The 24504-nt window shown below is 40.6% G+C and overlaps 1 protein-coding gene and 1 long non-coding RNA gene across 3 annotated transcripts in view; one reads left to right on the top strand and one right to left on the bottom strand.

The window, feature by feature from the left end:
• Positions 1-24504, top strand: part of SORD (sorbitol dehydrogenase) — a 170333-nt gene that overhangs the window by 90088 nt on the left and 55741 nt on the right. For both annotated transcript variants that reach the window (XM_077472608.1, XM_077472607.1), the window contains exons 6-8: positions 193-311; positions 4240-4305; positions 20960-21135. In XM_077472608.1, coding sequence (XP_077328734.1) covers positions 193-311; positions 4240-4305; positions 20960-21135 — 361 coding nt within the window. The remainder of the gene's footprint in view (positions 1-192; positions 312-4239; positions 4306-20959; positions 21136-24504) is intronic.
• LOC143963253 (uncharacterized) lies at positions 15260-16592 on the bottom strand. Its single transcript, XR_013270920.1, has 3 exons — positions 16464-16592; positions 16255-16359; positions 15260-15533 (listed from the first exon to the last, which is right to left on the bottom strand). It is a non-coding gene; the product is annotated as an uncharacterized LOC143963253 (long non-coding RNA).

The raw sequence follows: 24504 nt of genomic DNA, 5'->3' as shown, positions 1-24504 counted from the left end.
TACCGTATGCATAACACCAAATTCATTATAAACTTGTTTTTTTAATGTTTTAAGTCATTTCTATATGTATATATGGCAAAATCTCCCCAAAATTGCATTTTAACCTGTGGCCAAATCAATATGTATATGGGCCCTCTAAAAGTATAGTAATTGTATTATCAAGGCATACATTTTTTGTTTTGTTTTCTGCAGACTTCCTGATAATGTAACATTTGAAGAAGGAGCTCTGATAGAACCTCTCTCTGTAGGAATCCATGCTTGTAGAAGAGCTGGTGTTACACTTGGAAGCAAGGTCTTTATATGTGGTGCAGGTATTACCTTTGGACATAAAGGCTATATTTTCAAATTTTTAATATGGGCTAACATTTAAAAAAGTGAATATACCAAAATGTATAAACCAGTATATATATATATATATATATATATATATATATATATATATATATATATATATATATATATATATATATATATAATAATATAATATAAAGTTGTAGCTCATTGGTATTGCAAAGCAGTGCGTTTTCTCCAGTTCGTTTTAGGGCTTTTTCTGCCAACTTTTGTTTAAAATAAAAGCAAAAGTTCAACACATGAATATCTTCCCATGCATGGGGTTCTCAACATCAATCCGAAAAAAAAAAAATCATAGCCTCCTAGCTCTTTATCACCCTGCAGCTCAAGCCTAATGGCTCGGTCCTCCCGACCGTCAAACACAGTCCCAGTGCTCGAGCACAAAACACTGTACCTCTGTCAGCTGGGCCTTTTGTCCAGCAGCTTCTTGCTGCTACATCCTTCATAGGCTCTGTCCTTTGTCTGTCCTGACCTGGACAGTACAGTGCAGATGTGACTGTCTCACTGCTTCCTTCAATCTTTGACCCCCTCAGGAGGGTGGGTGACTGACCTTTAACCACTTAAGGACCAGAAGGATTTGCCCCCTTAATGACCAGGCGATTTTTTTTTTGCGATACGGCACTGCTTTGCTTTAACTGACAATTCACATGGCCATGCGACATTGTACCCAAACAATGTGTCATTTTTTTCCCCCCACATATAAAGCTTTCTTTTGGTGGTATTTGATCACCTCTGCGATTTATTTTTTATTTTTTGCGCAATAAAAAAAAGAGCGACAATTTTGAAAAAAAAAAACTATATTTGTTTTACTTTTTGCTATAATAAATATCCAAAGTGCAAAAAAAGTGCAGCGCTAGTAAATACCAAACTAAATCAAATATCAGTAAATAAATTAAATAAATTAAATTATTGCTATACTTATTAAATAATCTCACTAAAGTGACATAAAGTACCCTTCAAAGTGACATGAAATAAAAATTAAAAAATCTTGGATAAATAAATGAAAACAATACCCAAGTAGTGATGAAAAAATCCCTGAAGGATTAAAACGAAGACAGACACCCACCAAAATTCATAATTGTAAAAAAAAAAACTTTGCTCAAATAACAATCCTATACTATGCAAGTAATACATTAAATAATCAAGAATCAAAAAAATCTAGTATATATAAATAAATAAATGAAAAAATTATGTCCAATACAAAGTGAGGTAGTTGGTAGTGCACAAAAATATATAATCCACACAAAAGCGCTGAAAAAGCGATCCAATCTCAGATGAGTGAGAAACAGACTCCTTAATCCCAGCCGGTGACTAGATCCAAAATGAGTGACACACCAAAAGTGAGTAATGATAACCCTTACCTACTCCACATGACCATACTGCAATGTTCTCTTTAAGCGTAGGGGAGAAATTCTCAGGTATCCCCAAAAACCTTATAACGACTCCTCATAAAGGCTCACAAACTGGGTATGGATATGGCAATCATGCCACTCATAAAAGAACAAAGAATGCCTCCATAGTGTAATCGTTCTGAACACTGTATCTCATCACTGTATTCCCAGTTGATACAACATACCGCCACCTCAAAGGGACCATCCCTATTGAAAGGCTGTTGTAAGGATATTCCGGAACTGGAGAACCCCAAAATCCTCCTGAGCCCTGGTACTTGACCTGGCGGGGACGAGCGAACTTACGTTCGAGTCGAACATCAGCTGTAAGATCGTTAGAAAATCGAACATTATGGGTCGCTTGTGCCAAATTTCAGCGGTGCGTCACGGCCCATAATGCACTGCGTTACATTGCTGGCTGATGATTGGCCAAACATGCACTATGACCCGCATGCTTTGGCCAATCACAGCACCGTCAGCGAAGAGAGCCATAATTGGCCACAGGCAGGGTGCCTGTGACCAATTATCAGCATCAACAGTAGTCATCAAGGGATCATTTACAGTCTCAATAAACCCATGGACTTGTACGTGGCTGCGGATCATGTCGTCCTTAGTGACCCAGAGGAAAGAATGCCTCAGCAAACCTAAGCTGCATGGCCTCCCTGATCCTGCAAAGCATACAGAAGGATCCTCGTATTCGTGGTGTCAAGAAGAGGGATCATTACTGGCTGGAAACCCTCCTTGATCCACGTTACAAGGGTAAGGTTGTGGACCGTATCTTGCCGTCGCAGAGGGAGCAGAGGATGAAACATCCTAAGGAGGCCTTGCAGAAAGGTTTGTGCAACGCGTTTTCAGAGCCTGGGAGGTTACAAATTCCTGGTCAGTCACAGAAGGAGCGGTGGAGAAGGTGGCTGTCTGACCGATGCGTTCAGACAATTTTTTAGTCCGCAGCCCCAAGGCCTGTCCTGCATCCAGCGTTCTTTTCAGTGCTGCTGGAGGCTTTCTAACCGATCACAGGGTGCGCCTATCCACCAACTCGGTTGATCGGCTGACCTTCATAAAAATTAATCAGTCTTGGATCACCAGCTACCGAGCACCTGATGCTGATGTAACCGAATAATTTTTTTTTTTTATGCGAGATCCCTTCAAGACATCCTATGCTGATGCTGAGTGACTATCCTCTTCCTCAAATTTTGTGGCGAAAGCTTGTAAGAACATTTTTGGTTCTTGGCACCGCTACCAGTGGCTAAGGCCCAATTTTTCTGCCCCTGTTTAACAGGGGCCTGTAATTGCAATTTTTGATGCAATACTTTGCAGCAGGGCTCATTTGTATTACATGCCCTGTTAAACAGGGGCTGAAAAATTGGGCCTATACACTGCAACCTCTACCATATACTTTAGTTGGAGTGCAGGAATGAGCCCTGCTGCAAAGAATCGCATCAAAATTTGTAATTACACGCCCCTGTTTAACAGGGGCGTGTAATTAAAATTTTTGATGTAATACTTTGCAGCAGGGCTCATTCCTGCGCTCCAACTAGAGTATCTGTGAGGGGTTGCAGTGTTATGGCACCAGCACCAACACCAGTGTCTAAGGCCCAATTTTTCTGCCCCTGTTCAACAATGGGCAGGGTTGGGTAGTGGTAAGAGAAGAGGAGTTGGTAAGAGGGCAGGTGTAGTGGTGAGTTATGAGGGTCAGGCACAGCACTGACTGGGCTGTGATAGGCAGGAGGAAGGGTTTGCAGACACAGTGGTGGGATGAGCTGTATGCATGGGGGGTGAGAATGAGCTTACGGGGGGTTCAGTCACAATGGTGGGGGGGGGGGGGGGAGTGGGTGCAAAAGTACAGTGGTGAGAATCGGGGGGGTGGGTGCTATTATACGTATCTATAATAGTTGTTCAAAATTGGAAAAAAGTTATAGAAATCCATGTGAAATTAGATACTAGTAGTGTTTGCCTAAAGAGTATATTTGTTAGTAGTCAAGGTGACTTGAAGTGTTCCTGACCTATGTCACAATGCTTACTGTAGTTTGCAAAGAATCTCACAGATAACGTTTACAGTTTGAGTCCAAAAAAGATGGATTTTAATTATCTAGATTTTGCTTGTCCTCTTTGGTGAGTCCTGAGAGGATTATTGGTCTTTAACTGCTTTGTATTTTTTGTAATTATGAAATTTGCTAGATAGAGAAAAGTGCAATTCCAGTCCCTGTTTCCATAGACTTTCTGTATTGTGATAAACTGTACTGTATATTATAAATGCAGCTTTCAGAATTGCGCTCTTGTCTTATTTTATTTATGTTTCACAGTAAATCATTACTTTTATTGTTGTTGGCCTATGCTACATGCAGTGTAACATAGTGTTAGCTGCCCATGGCAATCGGTTATCTTTCAAATAATTTGATATAGGCAACTGCATTTCAGTTTTCTTAGCTATACTTTTAGTTAAACAATAAAACAGTGATATTATTGTATTTTAATGCAAATATCCAATGTTGTGTCTCAGGACCTATTGGGTTGGTTTCACTAATTGTTGCGAAGATGATGGGAGCCTCACAAACAGTGATAAGTGGTAAGCAAAAATACTACTTGTTCTTATTACACTAGAGTTAATCAAATGTACTTGTTTTTGATTGTACGGAAAAGTGTGATCACCCCTTTGCCTCTTGATGGGGATCTTCATTGTGAACGGGAAAAAATTTTGAATATCAGATAGCTGCAGAGAGATGCCATAAATCAAGTTTCCATGCTGACAACTGTTACAGAAAAGGAGAGAAAACATAGAGGTATAACTCATAATTAGTAATGGAAGCATAAGGCTAAAATTTATCTGGGAACCAAAAGTGAAAATGCAAAGAGGCAAGAGAAATTAAACTTTGCAAGGGATTTTTCCCTTAGCTTAGTGAAGGAGGTGAAGCTCTTCTGAATTCCATAGCCTAACCAAGTACAAGTAAAACATTTCCTTGCAAAATTAACAACTTGTGTGACTTTAGTAAATTTGAGTTGTGTCCTGTTGTGGACAATGAGAGCTGATGTATAGGCTTGTAGAGCAAAAGTGGAAGTTCTGCTATAAAGTGTAAGGAAACCCTAATGCCTTCCTCATATGCCCCATAAGCTAAAAATCAAAATTTTTACTTTTTTTTTTTTTTTTTTTTTTTTTAAAGCAGTGTTGCTCCCCATCATGTGACCACAATCCTGATTCACTTACAAGCACAAAGTGGCTGGTGGGCATGTGCATTATCATCTGGCCTCGGGGGGGGGGGGCAGGTACTTGGTCCCCCGCTCATAGACCCACTCAGATCGCCTAGGCAATTTGAGCGGAAGTCCTCCCTCCCCTCAGTCTTCTTCATGTGCAGTGGGCACCCAGCTGTGAAGCCACAAGCTGTCACATTTGGGTGCTCACAGTTAAGATGCTGGTGCAGAGGACCAAAGACAGTCCCCAGTGCTCCCTCGGGGATGAGCACAGTGCTGGATCCTGGTACAGGTAAGTGTCTGTATATTAAAAGTCAGCAGCTACAGTTTTTGAAGCTGCTGACTTTTAATTTTTAGAAAAAAATAACTCTTTAAAGTGATTGTAAAGTTTTTTTTTTTTTTCAAATAACAAACATGTTATACTTACCTGCTCTGTGCAAGAGTTTTGCACAGACTAGCCCTGATCCTCCTCTTCTGGGGTGAGCTGCTTTCCATGGGGGCACCCATGCGGGTGCTCACGAGTCCGATTGCTGCATCCATTGACACAGACAGCAGGACCTGGCCACGCACCCCCCCCCCCCTCCGCTCCCATGTCACTGGATTTGATTGACGGTAGTGGGAGCTAATGGTTCCTGCTGCTATCAATCTATCCAATGAGGATGGAGACAGTGGCTGGAGTCGCACCCCTTGTTTGTCCATGCATCGCCTGCTGCCTGGCAGCACAATGCTTTCCTTAGCAAAGTGGAAGCCTGAGATCTAGTCGGTACCCATACTAAAAGTTCTGTACACACCTGCACAGTCAAATGCTGGTTGCTGACCACGGAACTGGAGTCTGGAGGCTTCATTGCTCCATTACTCTGCAAAATCTCTAGATTCCATAACCCTTGTCAATTCTGGAGAAAACTGAAAAGCCATTTTCTCCCCTAAAAAAAAAACATCCCTGGGCCATTTAATCTGCATGGGGGAGAAGCCTGGGCGACAACTAACCCTCCTGACACTGTGACATAGTTCAGTCTTGTCACTATATTTTAAATATATACAGTGCTGTGCATTCGTCCCATTCTGTTTTACATGTAACTTCTGCCTGAGAAAAAGGTGCTGCCAGAAGGGGAGTGCTTTGGTGGAGCGGAGGAGATACTACCCAGGAAAGGATAGCAAAGGCTCGTTGTGACCTTGATATTATATTGGGGTCAACACCATGAAGACTAGGACAATACTGGGAGCACAGAATTTTTCCGATTGTTTATTTTATGATTTGCAGTACATCTATATGCTTATATTTATGATGTGAAGTGAGGTGAAAGCACTTTTAATGTTCAGCAGCATCTTAAATCATTTATCGGTTTGTGATCATATTAATACTTGTAGTGTGACTGCGCTGAATGTTCACATGATTTTCGGTCAGTAGCATGTTCCCAACATCTTGGAGAGCTAACCACAGATCTTCTGTGGATGTAATTGGAAAGATTGAGCTGCGCAGCTCCATATTTCTAATTTAATTTGCTTATATGTGTATCTCATATTGAGCTGCTGCTGTGTGTCGTTTTTTTTTTTTTTCATTTTTTTTTTGTTTACTTAGCGTGGTATTTTTTCACTTTTTTTTTCTTCTGTGGATGTAAGCTGCCTCATATCCTTCTGTCTCTTTATGTAATCCCAGACAGACCCGATGATATTGCGATCAGGGCTCTGTGGGGGGCAAATCATCACTTCCAGGACTCCTTTTTCTTCTTTACACTGGAGATAGTTGTTAATAACATTGGCTGACACAAGATAGTTTTACTGCATCAGCAAGATAAGACATATCATGCTTACTTTCCTTCAAAACTGGAAGATGTAAAGCACCCATCTACTGTCTGGAGAAGTCTGGCCAGAAGAGGTCTTGCAGCCAAAAAGCCTTACCTCTGATGTCAAAACAAAGCTAAACAACTCAGCTATTCACGAAAACATAGGAACTTTCAATAAGAATTTTATTGAGGCATAAAAAGCTTTAACAATCATACACAAGAACAGTTTTGAATATCATACATAGGGTATGACCAAGGTCACCAACCGCCCTGATGCAATGTGTGACCTTAGTATCGTTCACGTATGAAGTAAAAAAAAGTTAAAATGTTATACGATATGAACACAAGCAGGTATTCGATACATTTTAAAGTTTCGGAAATAGAATAAGAAGCAATGGTAATACATAAAAGAGAAAAGGGAAAATAAAACATTAAATTGTAAGTAATAAGTGGAATTTAGTTATTGTTCTAGGTTTGGTCCGTCCGAGCAAAGCTCACTCATATACATATATCGGGGTATATCTAATTATACATATATCACTAAAGATAAACAGTCTTGAATATTCTTAGGTCAAAGCTATTCAGCCATTTCATAGTTTACCGTAAGAATAAGAGTATTTGAATAGAAACCATGATGACCTCCATAATTTATTGAATGTTTTCTGAAGCAATAGCTACTGTCTTTTGCATTTTGTTGATTGAGTCCACTGCATGCAGCCATTCTGCCACTGTAGGCACTTGCGTCATTTTCCAATATCTGGGGATGACAGATTTTGATGCATTCAGCAGATGCCTAACAATAGATTTTTTTACTTTTATTTTTTTTGTAAGGAATAATTGGATATGTTCAGTAGGCAGCATTCTGCTGTAAGTTTTAGTTTTGTCTCGGGTATGGAATAAATCTGCCAACTGAAGTTATTCCAAAAGTTGCGTAAACGCAGGAATTCCCACTATATGTGCAACATGGTTTCTGTGTCATTGCCACAACGCCAACATGTTTCTGAGTACCATGCATGTAGCTTGGCTGGAGTGAAGTACCAGTTTGTCATGATTTTATACAAAATTTCTTGGATGCTAGAACATATAGAGCATTTGTGAGCTAGAATGCAAGCATTAAGCCATTGATCATCTGTGAAGGTAGTTTTGAAAGCTAGTCCTCACTCTTTCCTGTGTTTGCTAATGGTATCCTCTAGATTGGATTGCAACCAATTCTACATCAGGGACGTGGCTTTCCTTATAGGAGCTCCCTCAATATATAGCTGCTCAAAGTATGTCATCTGTCTCATAATTTTTTTTCGGTTGGCATGACAGTATATATATATTTGTGAATGCCTGTATTGCCAATGTGTGATGTGTTTTGTTTTAAATTATGCCTGTAACTGTTCAAGTGGTTTAAGTCTAAAATGTGAAATATTTGGCTGTAGCAGGAGGCTAGTTGTTCGGGAAGGGCTGGAGAGCTGTACAATATTGAATGTCTGCAGACAACAGTGAGGCTTGGTGGAGGTTCCCTGCAAGTTTGGGGCTGCGTTTCTGCAAATGGAGTTAGAGATTTGGACAGGGTCAATGGTGTCCTCAATGCTGAGAAATACAGGCAGATACTTATCCAGCATACCATATCATTAGGGAGGCATGTGATTGGCCCCAAATTTATTCTGCAGCAGGACAACGACCCCAAACATACAGCCAATGTCATGAAGAACTATCTTCAATGTAAAGAACCAGGAATTCTGGAAGCAATGGTTTGGCCCCTACAGAGCCCTGATCTCAACATCATTGAGTCTGTCTGGGATTACATGAAGAGACAGAAGGATTTGAGGCAGCCTACGTTCTCCAAGATGTCTGGAACAACCTGCCTGACGATTTCCTTCAAAAACTGTGAGCAAATGTACCTAGAAGAATTTTTTTTTTACTCATTTTGTTAATTAATAAAATAAACTATTAACACTTCTTTTTTTGAAAGCTCTCCTAATGTACAGCATTTTTTCATACCAGCCTAAAACTTTTGCGCAGTAGTGTGTGTGTGTATACGTTATGCTATGTTGTGTGTGTGTGTGTGTGTGTGTGTGTGTGTGTGTATATATATATATAACACAGGGCTCAGCATAAATGAGTACACCCCAACAGATTTGCCAGAAAACCTTTACTTTCCTTTGAGAATCGACCTTTTCTATGGGACGCTATACTACAAAATACTCCCACAAATGCGGGCCATTGATTGCAACCAAGATCTCTTAATTTGCACACACAAAAAAAGTATTTTTCTTAACAAATTCATTCAAGACCATGTTGCAAAAATAAATACACCCCAATGAAAGTTTTAGGAGCAAAGCAAAATTTTAGACAACAAATTCTAATTAACCAGAATTTAACTACAGGTGAGTCTAATTATTCAATAAACGAGTGTCCAGCAGACAGTTGATTATAAAAGGGCGTTACTTAACCACTTCAGACCTGGAAGATTTGGCTGCTCAATGACCAGAGCATTTTTTGGGATTCAGCACTGCGTTGCTTTAACTGACAATGTCGTGCAACGCTGTACCCAAACAAAATTGTCCTTTTTTTCCCCCACAAATAGAGCTTTCTTTTGGTGGTATTTGATCATCTTTGCAGTTTTTATTTTTTTGCGCTATAAACATAGAGAGCGCCAACTTTGAAAAAAAAAATACAATATTTTGCACTTTTTGCTATAATAAATATCCCCAATTTTTTTTAAAAAAAGTTAATTTTTTTCTCAGTTTAGGCCGATATGTATTCTTCTACATATTTCTGGTAATAAAAATCACAATAAGCGTATATTGATTGGTTTGCGCAAAAGTTATAGCGTCTACAAAATATGAGATAGATTTATGGCATTTTTATTATTTTTTACTAGTAATGGTGGTGATCTGCGATTTTTATCATAACTGCAAAATTATGGCGGACACATTGGACACTTTTGACACATTTTTGGGACGCTTGACAACTATGCAGCGATCAGTGGTCTAAGCATGCACTGATTACTGTATACATGTCACTGGCAGGGAAGCAGTTAACACTAGGGGGAGATCAAGGGGTTAACTGTGTTCCCTGACTGTGTGTTCTAACTGTAGGGGAAGGGGACTGACTAGAGGGGATGATAGATCGTGGTTCCTAGCTATTCACGATCTGTCTATCCTCACAGAACAGGGATTTGTGTGTTTACACACACATGTCCTAGTTCTGCCTCTCGTGTCCACGATTGCTCGTGGCCGGTGGTCAACGCAACTGTCGGCCACGAGCATCGGCACCCCCACACTGCAGCTGGTTGGCAAGTGGTTAACATGCTGTCAGCAATGGCACCACATGGAAGAGAAATGTCACAAGGTCTGAAAAAGAAAATTTCTTCAAACGAGAAAGGAAAATGGTACAAGAAGATCAGCAAAGCCTTACTTATCAGTCAGAATACTGTAGCAAAAGTGATACAAAAATTTAACATTTCACAGAGATGCCCAGACTGTCCACGGAAGTTAACACCTCGACAGGAGCGTCTTCTGATGATAAGGGTTGAAGAAAATCGCCATGCAAGTTCACTGCATTTAGCTAAAGAAGTAGAAAGCCAAATAGGGTTGATATTTTTCCATGACACAATATGGCGTACACTGCAGAGGAATGGCATGCATGGGTGTCATCAATGAAGGAACCCTCTTCTAAAACCCATGCACAAAAAAGCCTGTATTAGAATTTGCCAGGGCCCATGCTGAAAAAGAAGACTAGTGAGACTTTGTCCTCTGGAGCGATGAGATAGATAAATATTTTTGAATCCGATGGCTTCAAAACTGTATGGCGTCGCAAAGGTGAGGAGTCCAAAGAAAAATGCATGGTGCCTACAGTGAAACATGGTGGTGGCAGTGTCCTCCTGTGGGGCTGCATGAGTGCTGCTGGTGTCGGGGAGCTGCATTTCATTGATAGTATCATGAATTCGCAGATGTACTGCTCTGTATTGAAAGAGAAGATACTACTATCACTCTGTGCCCTTGGTCTTCGTGCATTTTTCTAACATGACCCAAAACACAAATCTAAGGCCACTGTTACATTTCAGAAGAACAGGGTAAAAATAATTTAGTGGCCAAGTATGTCTCCTGATCTGAACCCAATCGAACACCTATAGGGAATTCTGAAGAGACGATTATCATTCTCCATGCAGCATCCAGGCTCTAAAAGAGGTAGCTCTTAACCAGTTCCCTACTGCCGTATTGCAAAATGGCGGCAGGAACTGTTCCTTCCTCCGGGTGGACGTCATATAACGTCCTCTGCTTCCCGGCATTGGGGAGAGCGCACACAGCCGGGGGCACGCACGCTCGCCACATCGCTGGGGACCACCGGGTACATGGCGATGTCTGCCTGGCACCCGCGATTGCCCGGTAACAGAGCCGGGATGTGGATCTGTGTGTGTAAACACACAGATCCATGTCCTGCCAGGGGAGAGGAGAACTGCGGATGTTCCTTGTACAGAGGAACACTGATCGATCTCCTCCCCTCATCAGTCCCTTCCCCCATAGTTAGATTCACTCCCTAGGACACACATTTAACCCCTGCAGTGCCCCCTAGTTTTAACCCCTTCCCTGCCAGTCACATTTATACAGTAATCGGTGCATTTTTTTATAGCACTGATCGCTTTATAAATGTGAATGGTCCCAAAATAGTGTCAAAAGTGTCCGATCTGTCCGCCACAATGTCACAGTCATGATAAAAAATGCAGATTGCCGCCATTGGTAGTAAAAAATAAATAAAAATGACAAATCTATCCCCCATTTTGTAGACGCTATAACTTTTGCGTAAACCAATCAATATACGCTTATTGGGATTTTTTTTACCAAAAATATTTAGAAGAATACATATCGGCCTAAACTGAGGGGAATTTTTCTTTTTTTTTTGTAAATGGGATATTTATTATAGCAAAAATTAATAAATATTGTGTGTTTTTTTGTTTTTTGTTTTTTTTTTCAAAATTGACTCTTTTTTTGTTCATAGTGCAAAAGATAAAAAAAAAAAGCAGAGGTGATCAAATATCACCAAAAGAAAGCTCTATTTGTGGTGGAAAAAATTATAAAAATGTAATTTTGGGTACAACGTTGCATGACCGCGCAATTATCATTCAAAATGTGACAGCGCTGAGAGCTGAAAATTGGCCTGGGCAGGGAGGGGGTTAAAATGCCCCGTATGGAAGTGGTTAAAGAATGGAAAAAGATAGATGTTGCAATATGTCACCAACTTGTTCATTCCATGCCTAGAAGACTTGGTGCTGTCCTTACAAATCATGGAGGTCATAAAAAAATTCTATATGGAGTAGATTTTGTTGTAGGTTGTATTCAATTTTGCATCAACTAATTTGAGTAAAACTGAAGATTTTGTAATGTAAGTTATATTATTTACCTTACTTTCATGTAATGAGCTTAAATGTTCTATAAAGCTCAGTTTTATAAATATTTTGGAAATTGTTCTTGCGTGTGTGTATATATACATATATGTATATGTGTGTGTATATCTATATCATATATATATATATATATATATATATATATATATATATATATATATATATATATATATGAGCACTGACCCCCGAAGGAGCTGCTGGTTTGATTAGATTTGTGTTTAGGGTTTTCCCGTGGTAGATGGCCAGTAACTAGAGACTGACAACAGATCCTCATAAAGGGATTTTTATTGCAAAAAAAAACGTAGACAAAGAACAGTCTCCTTATAATAGGATCAGAGGGTTAGGAAGGAAGTTCAGGTACTCTTAAGTCGCGTAAACACGGGCGGATTGTATGGCCTACTTAGTCCGTCATACAATCCGACGGACAGTCCGTCATACTTTCGAATGAACGGACTTGACCACACATGGATGCACAAACAGTCCGTCGAAAGCTTGCGCGATGACGTGTACAGCACGTACGACGGGACTAGAAATAGGAAGTCCAATAGACAGCAATGCAACCTTCCGCCGTGTAAATTCTTTCTGAGCATGCGCCATTCTTAGTCCGTCGAACTAGCCTACTCACGAGCGGATTGTCCGCTGAAACCAAAGTATGACGGACAGTATTACGGAAATTGAAATTGTCCGCTGAAGCCCACACATGAGCGGACTGTCCGCTGAAATGTGTTTCGGCGGACTAAGTAGGCCATACAATCCGCCCGTGTGTACGCGGCCTTAGTGTCAAAGTCAATAATGAAGGATGTGCTTACTTTGACTAAATCCAGAGAATAGCCATTCACAACTGGATGTTCACTCAGGTTTGATAGTCCCTCTCTCACAAGGCCTAGCAGCCAACAAGGTGCTTCACTCAGGAACAAGTCTCTGCCACAGACGTTGTTGTAGAACTTACAGGAATATGTCTCTGCCACAGACGGTGTTGTAGAACTTCATGAAACTAAAACTTGTGGAACACTCGTGTGATACCTGGATCTTTCAGCCAGCTTGGCGATACCCACGAGACTGGATTCACTTAGGTACTTCAGCTCCACCAGGCTCTTGCTAAGAAGCCAACCCGTACGTGGCCTTCTTCTGAAGAGTCCTCCCTTGGATAGCTACGAAATTACTGGGCCTCTCCAACTACCGGAGACGGCACCGGACCACCTCAGAATCCTTCTTTAGTTCCCTTGCTTTGGGCTAGCCAGCCCTGAGGCAATAAGTTGGGTGGATCTGCACCCCAGGCTATAGCCTTCCTGGGGGCTGGTCAGGAGGACCAGGACCATGGAGTCAGAACGTCCTTCTGGACTCGAACACCGAACCACGTGACATCTGCATATTAAGTACCCTCTCCCAGAAAGGACAGCAAGAGTCACACTCCCACTGGGCGTGTTCCGAGAGAGAGTAAACTTAAAGTGCCCAACTAGACTGTGGTTCTATGCCTGCCAGAGGAGACAGTGCCCCTTGTGGCCAGACTGAACATCCTATAGCCCAGTCAGACTGATGCCGAGGTCCAAATTTAGAACAATTGTACCCAAACCAAACTGCAGTTCAGTTGTAACCTTAACTTTCAAAAACACAGCGCATGCTCTTCAGGAGCCGGTGCTATATATATATATATATATATATATATATATATATATATATATAATATACCTTGATAAGCTCCTCCATACATAGTCTTTTCAAAATAATAAACATATGTGAATTTTTAATTTTTTTTGGAGCCTGTAAACATTGCACCAGCGATCAACAGATCTGCCAGTGTATCTGTGTGCCCGTACATCCTGTAGGTCAAGCAGATGCAATCTGACGGGAACAGAGAATGAACTACCACAGCTCTCCACATCGCTGCGGTAGTTCTTTGAAATCTACAAGCTGACAGCTGCAAAGGCTGCTTGACCTTGTAATTTTCTATTCACAGGATACGGTGAATGAGTGATCTAGCCTGCTTGGCCGCGTTTAAAAAAAAATGTGACAGCTAGTGGGGGGGAATGGGGAGAAGATCCCCGTGAGCTGTCAGATTGGAGAATCAGGGGCCAGTCCATTCGTAATATCTTACGTGTTATACCCTGAATATAAGTGTGACATGTTAAAAAAGGTGAATTTATCCTTTAAGCCAAATGGAAGGCTTTGGTCTCAGCCTGTGAATCATATAAGTTTATATGTTCAGAATACTTGTTCACTCTCATATTATTAGCCTTCTCTGTTTTCAAGGCTCCAGATTCCATAAAATGTTTAATTCATGTATGAATTCATTAAAAATACGTAAAATATACCTTTTTAAACTGTGCCTCGATCTGTACTGCCACATTTAATTCCCTGTACACATACCAGGAAAGATTTATTGCATTGCACAGTAATGTATGAAGGGTATTTTGTGCTGCTGCTCATAAAAGTTGCCCTGCCCAAGTTGCAAAATTTTGACTGCTGTGGAGACAATAAATGGTTAAAGCGGAGCCCCAGTCTCTGAAGTGAAAATTAAGTCAGCAGCTCCAAAAACTGTAGCTGCTGACTTTTAATAAACGGCCACTCACCTGTCCCACGATCATGTTCTACCTGTGTCCTCCCTCACCAGTGCTGGCATCTTTACTATAGGCACCCGACTGTGACAGCCAGGTGCCCACTGCTTATACACAAGTGGAGCTGTGCTCTGTAACTGGTCATGAAGTCTTCTGGGACCTGTTATGTGTCCCAGAAGACTTGGTGGGGGGGGGGGGGAGTACTTCTGTTTCCAATCACCTAAGGTGATTAAAGCGGAAGTGGGAGCGGGTACCTGTCAAAATCTGGTAGCTGCTACCCCCCCTCCCCAAAAGCTCCATTTCAAAAACAGGAGTTGACAAGGAGGCCTTAAAGTGGAACTTCCTTTTTTGGGTGGAGCTCCGATTTAAGAACATGGGGAGTGTCTGATTTAGAATACTAAGAGCTTCAGGTAAGCGTTCTCTCAAGTTATGCGTTACTATATAAACAGATGTCCCATAATTTGGTATAAAAAAGGAAAGTTGGGACTTTAAATGAAGCACCTCTGGGTAAGGGGTGCCTCCATCCCTATATTCGGTAGAAAGGAGGGGGGGTTTGGGACTTTAGATGAGGCACAAAAAGGAACCGGATGTAGACAAGTAATTTATTTAACAACCATAGACATGACATAATGTAGCCAAAATAGGTATTGCAGTAAAGGTTGTAGTTACATAAACTCAGATACAACAAAGGATAAACATGAACCATAGAAAGATATATGGTACCGTTGCCGATATTGCTCCATGTACAAATTCGCATAAAGCATTAACAAATAATGAAAGTCCTCACATCATCATTAGGGTATGCATCTTTGTAAGCTTTGCGTGTTTCAGGGGATAAGTACCACCTCAACAGGAGCTGATTCGTATGACAGTTCTGTAGAAAGAATGATATAGAACATTTAACATATAATAACCTCAATAACAGAAAAGGACAAGGGGAAAGGAGCAAAAAAGGGGGCCATGGGAGGGGAATTGTTCATCCCCCTACTGACTTGAGGACTCAACATGTCACAGCAGAATACTGAGAGACCAAGGCGTATCACAAATGTCTCCACTGGGTGCTGAGGTGGGAAGGGCCCCCAGGACAGAGCACAACCACAACTCCCCACCAGAACAAGGAAGTTCTTGTTATTCTGCTGTGACATGTTGAGTCCTCAAGTGAGTAGGGGGATGAACATTTCCCCTCTCATGGCCCCTTCTCCTTTTATTGCTGCTTTCTCCTTGATCTTTTCTGTTATTGGCCTATACCGGTAACAAAAGAAAAAAGGAGTTTAAAAGAAATTTTATCAATTTTTAATGAAATACAAGAAAGACAAAAAGAAAAACAATGTATAAAACATCAATAGTAAAATTAAAATACACCCCAGAATATATAGCATGTACAAACACTCAAAAGAGAGGATTTGATTCTGGTGGTGTATGGGGGTCTCCTCTACTAGTTTTGCGGACCAACCGCTTCTTCAGGAGGATATCTAAATAGGATTATAACAATTAACATACAGGTCATTAACAAACAATTGAATTCTAGAAATAATAAGGACATCATTTAGATAAGAATATATAAACACCTAGAAGGAATATGGAGATCAACTCACCCGATAATCAATGAGAGACAAAGCCAAAATGGAAAAACATATTAACAGGTGGCAGGGACCCTATATTGCCCCTACGGTGAACATGGGGGATTGGTGAAACAGGTTCTGATAAAAAAAGAAATAAGAAATTAGAAAGATTTTTTTTTTTAATTTTAAATGGGAAGGGGGGACAACCCAACCCATACCTCCATTAGTTGGTAATCACTTACCAGATTTTATAAGTTTATATATGCATTGTTTCATTAATGATAGTCTATGGTCCTTGAACGATTCCCGTAGCGTACAATTTTAAATACAACAGTCAGTTTTACCATAAAGGGTAAGGCATCATTGCATCTAAAAAAAAAAAAAAAAAAAAAAAAAAGGGCTTGTTTAAAGAAAAGTTCCGCAAAGTAATAGCAATAAAATGGTATCTCCAGGAAGGAATCTTAAGGGTAGCACGTTACCTGATGTAATACAATGTTGTTTACCAGTTGCAGCCGCCATCTGTTCACCTGTCCAAACACAGCGGTCAAATGACCGCTGTTTTATGGGCTCCCCGACATGCGTCATGCCAGACACATCTGCCGGTGGGAAGTCGGCGGCGTCTGACATGCAGTCAGCGCCCCCACACTGCGCAGCTGCGGTATATCAAAGACCGCAGCAGAAGTGCGCAGGGCCGAAATGGGAAAGAAGACACCGGAATTTCCGGTGTCCGTCACACTAGCCCTGCAAGCTATAGAGAAGGGACAATTCCCCTCCCGAAGCCAGGAGGAGCACATGTCCACCGGAGGGGGGAAATTAATTGAAGGGCTCCAACCTAAAATAAAAGACAAAGAGAAAAAAAAGGGGAGGGGGGCAACGGGAGAAAAAAATTGGCTCTATCTGTCACCACATCATCGGATGAGGAAAAATCCTAAAAGGGGAAAAAACTTAAATTCAATATTATTAATTGGGTATTTAAATATTACAATTATACAGTAATAAAGTACATATAATATTTTAATAATGACAAAAATATCTACACAGAAGATATTTTAAATATCCCAGAGAGGTAGCAATAAAAAAGAACAAGAGAAGGGAAGAAAGAGTAAAAAAAAAAAGGGGGGGGGGGACCCAAACTAAATATTAAAGAAAAAGGTTTATAAGAGATTGTTTCGTTAAGGCCAGGGGGATGAGTGGCGTTGAGCCGTTCGATCCAGAGGGTTTCTCTCTGTAGGACCACTCGGTCCCAATCGCCACCTCTTGGATTTGGGGGGATCACCTCCAGAACCTAGAATTGAACAACGGAGGTATCAAAACAGTGGTGGAGACCTATATGTCTCCCAATAGTAGTAAGTTTTCCGTTGCTCGAGTAATAAAGGTGATCCCCTATTCGTTGCCTAAATTCCCGGATTTTTTTTCCAATACAAAATGCCTTGCATTTGCAGGTCATTAAATATATAATGCCCTTCGTACTACAGTCAGAGAAGGTTCGTGATCGAAATAGTTCACCATTTGGTAAGATGAATTTTTTCCCCTCCATAACCCATGGGCAACGAGGACAATCATTGCATTTGTACGTGCCTGGAGGGGTACGTAGTATCTGATCATTAGGATTATAATGACTGCGTGTTAGACAGTCATGTAATGAACGAGCTCTACGAAACACTAGTTCTGAGGTGGAACGTACATATTTGGTGAGTATATGATGGTCAGTGAGAAGGTACCAATTTTCACTCAATATATCACGAAGAGTTTGGTGGTGAGCCGAAAAAGTGGTAATAAATCGAACAGAATCTTTATCAGTAATTTGGGGATTTTGATGTAATAATGTGTTACGTGGGCGTAGCATAACTTTATTAAATGCTCTCCTCAAGCATGTAGGAGAATATCCTCTCAACAAAAGTCGGTCCCGCAACGCATCTGCTTGTATCTTAAAATCAGTGTCTAAACTACAATTTCTACGTAACCGCAGAAATTGCGCAAAAGGGATACTGTGCATCAAGGGTTCCGGATGGGCAATAGTGGCATAAAGGAGGGTATTACCTGCAGTAGGTTTACGGTACAAATCAGTATAAAGAGTACCGTCGGATCGTTTGATAATTCGTAGGTCCAAAAAGGAAATTTGTTCCTGGTCAAAATGAAATGTAAATTTCAGATTAAAGTCATTGTTGCCTAGTTCCCGTATGAATTGTAACAGTCTATCCTTTGTCCCTGTCCAAACTATAAATAAATTGTCCAGATAACGGTACCATATAAGTATATCCTCCATAAACGGGGCAAGTCGGTCACAAGAATGGACCTCCCAGTCTCCCAGGTATAAGTTCGCATATGCTGGTGCACACGAGGTGCCCATAGCGACACCCTGGGCTTGCAAGTAATATTGGTTATTAAAAATAAAAGTATTCTTTTTAAGAATGAATTCCAAAAGGGTAAGGATAAATTTGTTGAAAGGCCATGAAGTCGTATCCTGTTCATTAAGGAAGGATCCAGCTATCCGGACGCCCTGCTCGTGGGGGATACTTGAGTATAAAGCCTCGATATCTATCTATTGCCACGAGTAGGGCGGCCGGAGGGGTCTGGATCCCATCCAAATGCTGAAGCAAATCCATAGTGTCCTTGATATAAGAAGGTAAGCTTCGTACATGGGGCATCAAACAGGCATCCCCTAGTTTACTAGCGTTATCTGTTAATGAGCCCATCCCTGAAACGATTGGTCTGCCTGGAGGGGTATGTAAGTTTTTGTGGGTTTTAGGTAGGGCATAGAAAGTAGGGACTATAGGAAATTTTTGGGACCAGGAACTCCAAAGTGTCCTTGTCAATGAGGCCCAATAAGAGGGCCTCAGTGCAAAGGACACAGAGTTCCTGGTGAAAGGACACAGTAACAGATTGATCAATTGGTTGGTACCAGGTACGGTTATTAAGGATAGTCATACACATAGTTTGATATAGTTTTGTCATTATTAATTAAAATATTATATGTACTTTATTACTGTATATTGTAATATTTAAATACCCAATTAATAATATTGAATTTAAGTTTTTTTCCCCTTTTAGGATTTCTCCTCATCCGATGATGTGGTGACAGACAATTTTTTCTCCCGTCGCCCCCCCCCCCCCCTTTTTTTTTTCTCTTTGTCTTTTATTTTAGGTTGGAGCCCTTCAATTAATTTTCCCCCTTTTGGCAGACATGTGCTCCTCCTGGCTTCGGGAGGGGAATTGTCCCTTCTCTATAGCTTGCAGGGCTAGTGTGACGGACACCGGAAATTCCGGTGTCTTCTTTCCCATTTCGGCCCTGCGCACTTCTGCTGCGGTCTTTGATATACCGCAGCTGCGCAGTGTGGAGACGCTGACTGCGTGACGTCAGACACCGTCGACTTCCCGCTGGTGGATGTGTCTGGCGTGACGCATGTCGGGAGCCCATAAAACATTGGTCATTTGACCGCTGTGTTTGGGCAGGTGAACAGATGGCCGCTGCCATCTATCTATTTATTGGTCTGGGTTGGTTATAGGAGGTTAGCGTGGACAGCTGCCCCAAAACCCCCACACCAAACCCTTTTTGCATCTTAAAATTTGTGGATGATGGTACTGGTCAAATTTGTAAAACTACATTTATTTAAGGCGATATTTATAATCTCTTGAATTTTCTGTTATTGGGGTTATTTTATGTTCAATGTTCTATATAATTTTTTCTACAGAACTATCATGCGCTTCAGCTCCCGATGAGGTGGTATTTATCCCTCGAAACGCGCAGAGCTTACAAAGATGCATACCCTAATGACTATATCTGAGAACATTCATTCTTTGTTAATGTTTTATTTGAATTTGTACATGGAGCAATATCGGCAACGATGCCACATATCTTTCTATGGTTCATGTTTACCCTTTATTGTATCTGAGTTTATGTAACTACAATCTTTACTGCAATACTTATTTTGGCTACATTATGTCATGTCTATGGTTGTTAAATAAATGACTTTTCTATATCTGGTTCCTTTTTGTGCCTCATCTAAAGTCCAAAACTCCCCCTCTTTGTACATAATTTGGGATAGTTTTGAGTTGGGGACCACACTTTCTAGATGTGTCTTGAAACAACAGTAAGGCTTTACATGGTCTTACAAATATATGCAATACAATTCTAAGTTTTAACTTGAGTAATTATTTTTCCTGACCAGCTGTAAAATTTGTTGGGTAACTTTTGTGTTGTTTTGTCATATTTCCCTGCTCATGTGCATCTTTTTACTTTTTGAGTTTGTTTTTTTAGTTTGTGAGTAAAGCCTCATACACACGATAGGACTTTGTACAAACTTTCCCTTGGATTTTTGTACAAAGGGTGTCGGCCCTGGACCTTTTCAGCCAACTTTCACCAAATCATGTGGTTTTTCTGTTCTTTACCGCCACCTTTGGTCAACTTCTGTATTGTTGTCTGATCTTTTGCATTGGTTCTGAGCATGCCTGTTTGTACTTTGTACAAAAGTCCTATGGTTTTCTGTACACACGATCAGACTTTGCTCCATCGGACTTTTGTTGCCAGAAAGTTTGTCCGTTCGCACAGCCAACAAAAGTCCGATGAAAACCAAAAGTTTGTCCGATGGAGCGTACACACAGTCGGATGTTGCTCCAAAACAGCTAATTTGCATGTTTGTTGTCAAAAAGTCTGATTGTGTGTATGGGCCTTAAGATGGGTCACATGTGTACTCCGCTTCTTGCTTTCATATTCATTTAAAAGTTTATTTCCCATTAGATTTATCTCCATCACGGCTGGAAAAAGCCAAAGAAGTGGGAGCAGATTTTCTTCTTCAAGTCACCAATGAGACTCCTGAACAGACAGCTCAGAAAGTTGAAGGATTGCTTGGGTGTATGCCAGAGATCACTATAGAGTGCACTGGGGCTGAATCTTGCATTCAGACAGGAATCTACGTAAGTAAATCAGACACTTAAAAATAACTTGTGCAAACAGTTGTTTTCTGGAACAGGTAGAGAAAGTTCTGCATTTTGACGTTATTCACTTCAAAAGGTACATTTTGAAACTTTCTAACTGTGTTCATAGCCTTATTCATAAACTAAATTTTTCAGCACATTGGCCCACCATTGCCAGGTGAGAAATGCATTCACTGACATTGTTGTATCTGTTCTTGCAATGGAAAAGGGGTTTACTGTAACACTTGAAGTGATATGGTATTCCCAGCACTAACAGAAAAAACGAAACAAACAAACAATAAAAGATTGGTTGCAGCAAACCACCGGAAAAGGATTTGTTAGCTCGTATATCCCCTGAGGAAGCGGTTGCGAAACATGTCGGGATAAGCGATTACAAGCATCTTAACTGAACTACTATATGGACCTCATGCTATATGTAACATCCTTGTATATTTAAAAAGGCTGGCTTTGTTTTATTGAATTGTTATAATAAATACATATTTTTATATTTTTCTAAAATATATTTCTTTATATTTCGTTAATTAAAATATTGCACTGTTAATGTCCCATTCTCCCTATATTTGGGTTTATTTTTCCCCCAAAAATTTTGAATATTATTACAAGATGTTGATGACTTAATGAATCTCATCTATACAACCCTTGAGATAGAGGAGGAGAAATTACAAATGTCTAAACATGACCTTATGTACGAAGGTTTGCATCAGAAAAAGACTAAAGTTCCCTTCTTGATACCATCAAGCTTGAGTGAGAAAAACCAGCGAGAAAAACGTTTCTTTTGCAGTAACCTAAAAATAAGGTTTCCATTTGAAGAGGACACCAAAATCCTAGTTAGAGTTAGACACACCTCTTTCAAAATTAAAAAAAAAAAAATCTAGCATTTGGCGATTTGGGTGCGCTTAGGGATCCGATGGATAAAAGAGGAAATATCCTTCTATGCAGGGCCTGGGACTCAGCCATTGGGAATATTAAACCAGCCCTAGCCCCCACTTGTGTAGCCAGAAATCTAGAAGTATGGTTGACACAAATACTAACGCATTTGTTGGTAGGTACCTCTAGAGAACAGATTCTAAAATCTTGCCCTCTCCTCTTTTGTGCAGTGGGGTTTTTGGCTGATTCTTCCATAGAGTGCGTAAGAATAACAGCTAGGTCCTTGGCCTCTATGAATCTGGCCAGAAGAAGCCTATGGCCCAAAACCTGGTCAGGTGACGCTGCCTCAAATTACGCCTAAGTTACACCTATGTGGTCTTCCCTTAACAAGCGATCATCTTTTTGGCCTAGGTCTGCAAAAGGTGCTGGAACGCACGGCTAATAGAAAGAAGGCCTTTCCAGAGCATAAGAAGAAGCTGACAGCCAGAAAAAAATGTTGTGGCCAAAGTAGGCAGCAGGGTCCAAGAGAAAAGCACAATAGGCCCAAAAAGCATTGGACAGGGTACAAAGGCAGAGGTAAAGGGGGGGGGGGGGTTTGTTTAACCCTCCTCAACAACCCACCAAGCTACAGTGACTCGTGTCTCCCAGTGGGAGGAATATTGAGGGATTTTCTCCCAGAGTGGGCAGCGGTCACCTCAAGTCCATTAATGCTGGACCTAGTGACCAATGGGTACAGGCTGGAATTTTCTTGCCAGCCACCAAACAATTATTGGTCACCTTCCCTCCCCAAGATCGGGTAAAAGCGACAGCCCTGGGTTTCCAATTTGGAGACTTGATAGATCAAAAGGTCCTGATCCCGGTTCCCTGGTCGGATCAGGGCAAGGGATTTTTTCCCATATATATGTCATCAGAAAGCTGTTGGGAAAATATCGGCTTATCCTGAAACTCCGGTCTTGAAACCGTTCAATCAGGTACAAGCACTTTCATATGCAGACGGTGTACTCAATCAAAAACCTGCTTTACCCAAACTGCTTCATGGCCACTTTGGATTTGAGAGATGCCTATCTACACATCCCTATTCATCCAGCCTTCTAGAGATTCTTGAGATTAGTGGTCAAGATGTGAACAGATTCGGCACCTTCAATTTCAAGCCCGCCCATTCAATCTGTTCCTCAGCCCCACGCATCTTTACAAAGGTGTTGGGGGAGTCACTGGCTCCATAAAGGCGATAACTATTATCTCTTATCTGGATAACCTAGTGGTGGCGGAGTTATACCAAAAGTTATTAGTGGATCTCCAGACCGTACAAGACTTCCTTCAATCTCTAGGCTGGTTAATAAACAGAGAAGTCGTCCTTAATTCCGGTCCAAAAGGTGCCCTATGAAGTTCACTTGCATTTCTTTACCTAGTGTCTGGACTTTTCTATGTTATAGTTATCACACACCATTGTTTCGTTTTCTTTTTTGTGTTTACACTTTCCATCACTATTTGTTTTTATACACCTATATGGTGTCCAAATTTAGTATATTTAGAGCTACACTTATGTATATTTATTAACCACCTCAGTACAGTGCAGTTACACCCCCTTCCTGACCAGACCAATTTTCAGCTTTCAGCGCTCTCACACTTTGAATGACAATTACTCAGTCATCCAACACAGTATCCATATGAAACTTGCGTCCTTTTTTCCACACAAATAGAGCTTTCTTTTAGTGGTATTTAATCACTAGTGGGTTTTTTATTTTTTGTGCTATAAATAAAATAAAACGTAAATTTTGTGAAAAAAATGCCTTTTTCTTCGTTTCTGTCATAAATTTTTGCTAATTAGTAATTTTTCTTCATAAATTTTGGCCAAAATTTATACTGCTACATATCTTTGGTAAAAATAACCCACATTAGTATATATTATTTGGTCTTTGTGAAAGTTATAGAGTCTACAATCTATGGTGCCAATCACTGAAAATTCATCACTTCTGATCAGGCCTTCAGTACATCAGGTGTATCTCATTTCTTGAGATTCTAACTAGTCAGGAAAGTACAAATACCCCCCAAATGACCCCTTTTTACAAAGTAGACATCCCAATGTATTAAGTAAGTAGCATGGTGAGTTTTTTTAAGTTGTCATTTTTTCCCACAATTCTTTGCAAAATTAAGATTTTTTATTTTTTTTTACTAAATTGTCATATTATCAGGTTATTTCTCACACACAGCATATGTATACAACAAATTACCCCCCAAAATACATTCTGCTACTCTTCCCGAGTACGGTGATACCACATGTGTGAGACTTTTACACAGCCTGGCCACATACAGAGCACCAACATCGATGTAGTACCTTCAGACGTTCTACGAGCAAAAATGACGCATCTCATTTCTCAACCACCTATTACACTTTTGAAGGCCCTGGAGTACCAGGACAATGGAATTTCCCATAAAATCACCCCATTTTGGAAAGCTAACACCCCAACGTATAATCTGTGA

The sequence above is a fragment of the Lithobates pipiens genome, unplaced genomic scaffold, assembly GCF_037356315.1.
Source record: "Lithobates pipiens isolate NorthernLeopardFrog02 unplaced genomic scaffold, aLitPip1_a1.2 Scaffold_8, whole genome shotgun sequence".
Classification (NCBI taxonomy): Eukaryota; Metazoa; Chordata; class Amphibia; order Anura; family Ranidae; genus Lithobates; species Lithobates pipiens.
Note: the sequence above shows the minus strand (reverse complement) of the source record. Positions and strands in the feature narration are given on the sequence as shown.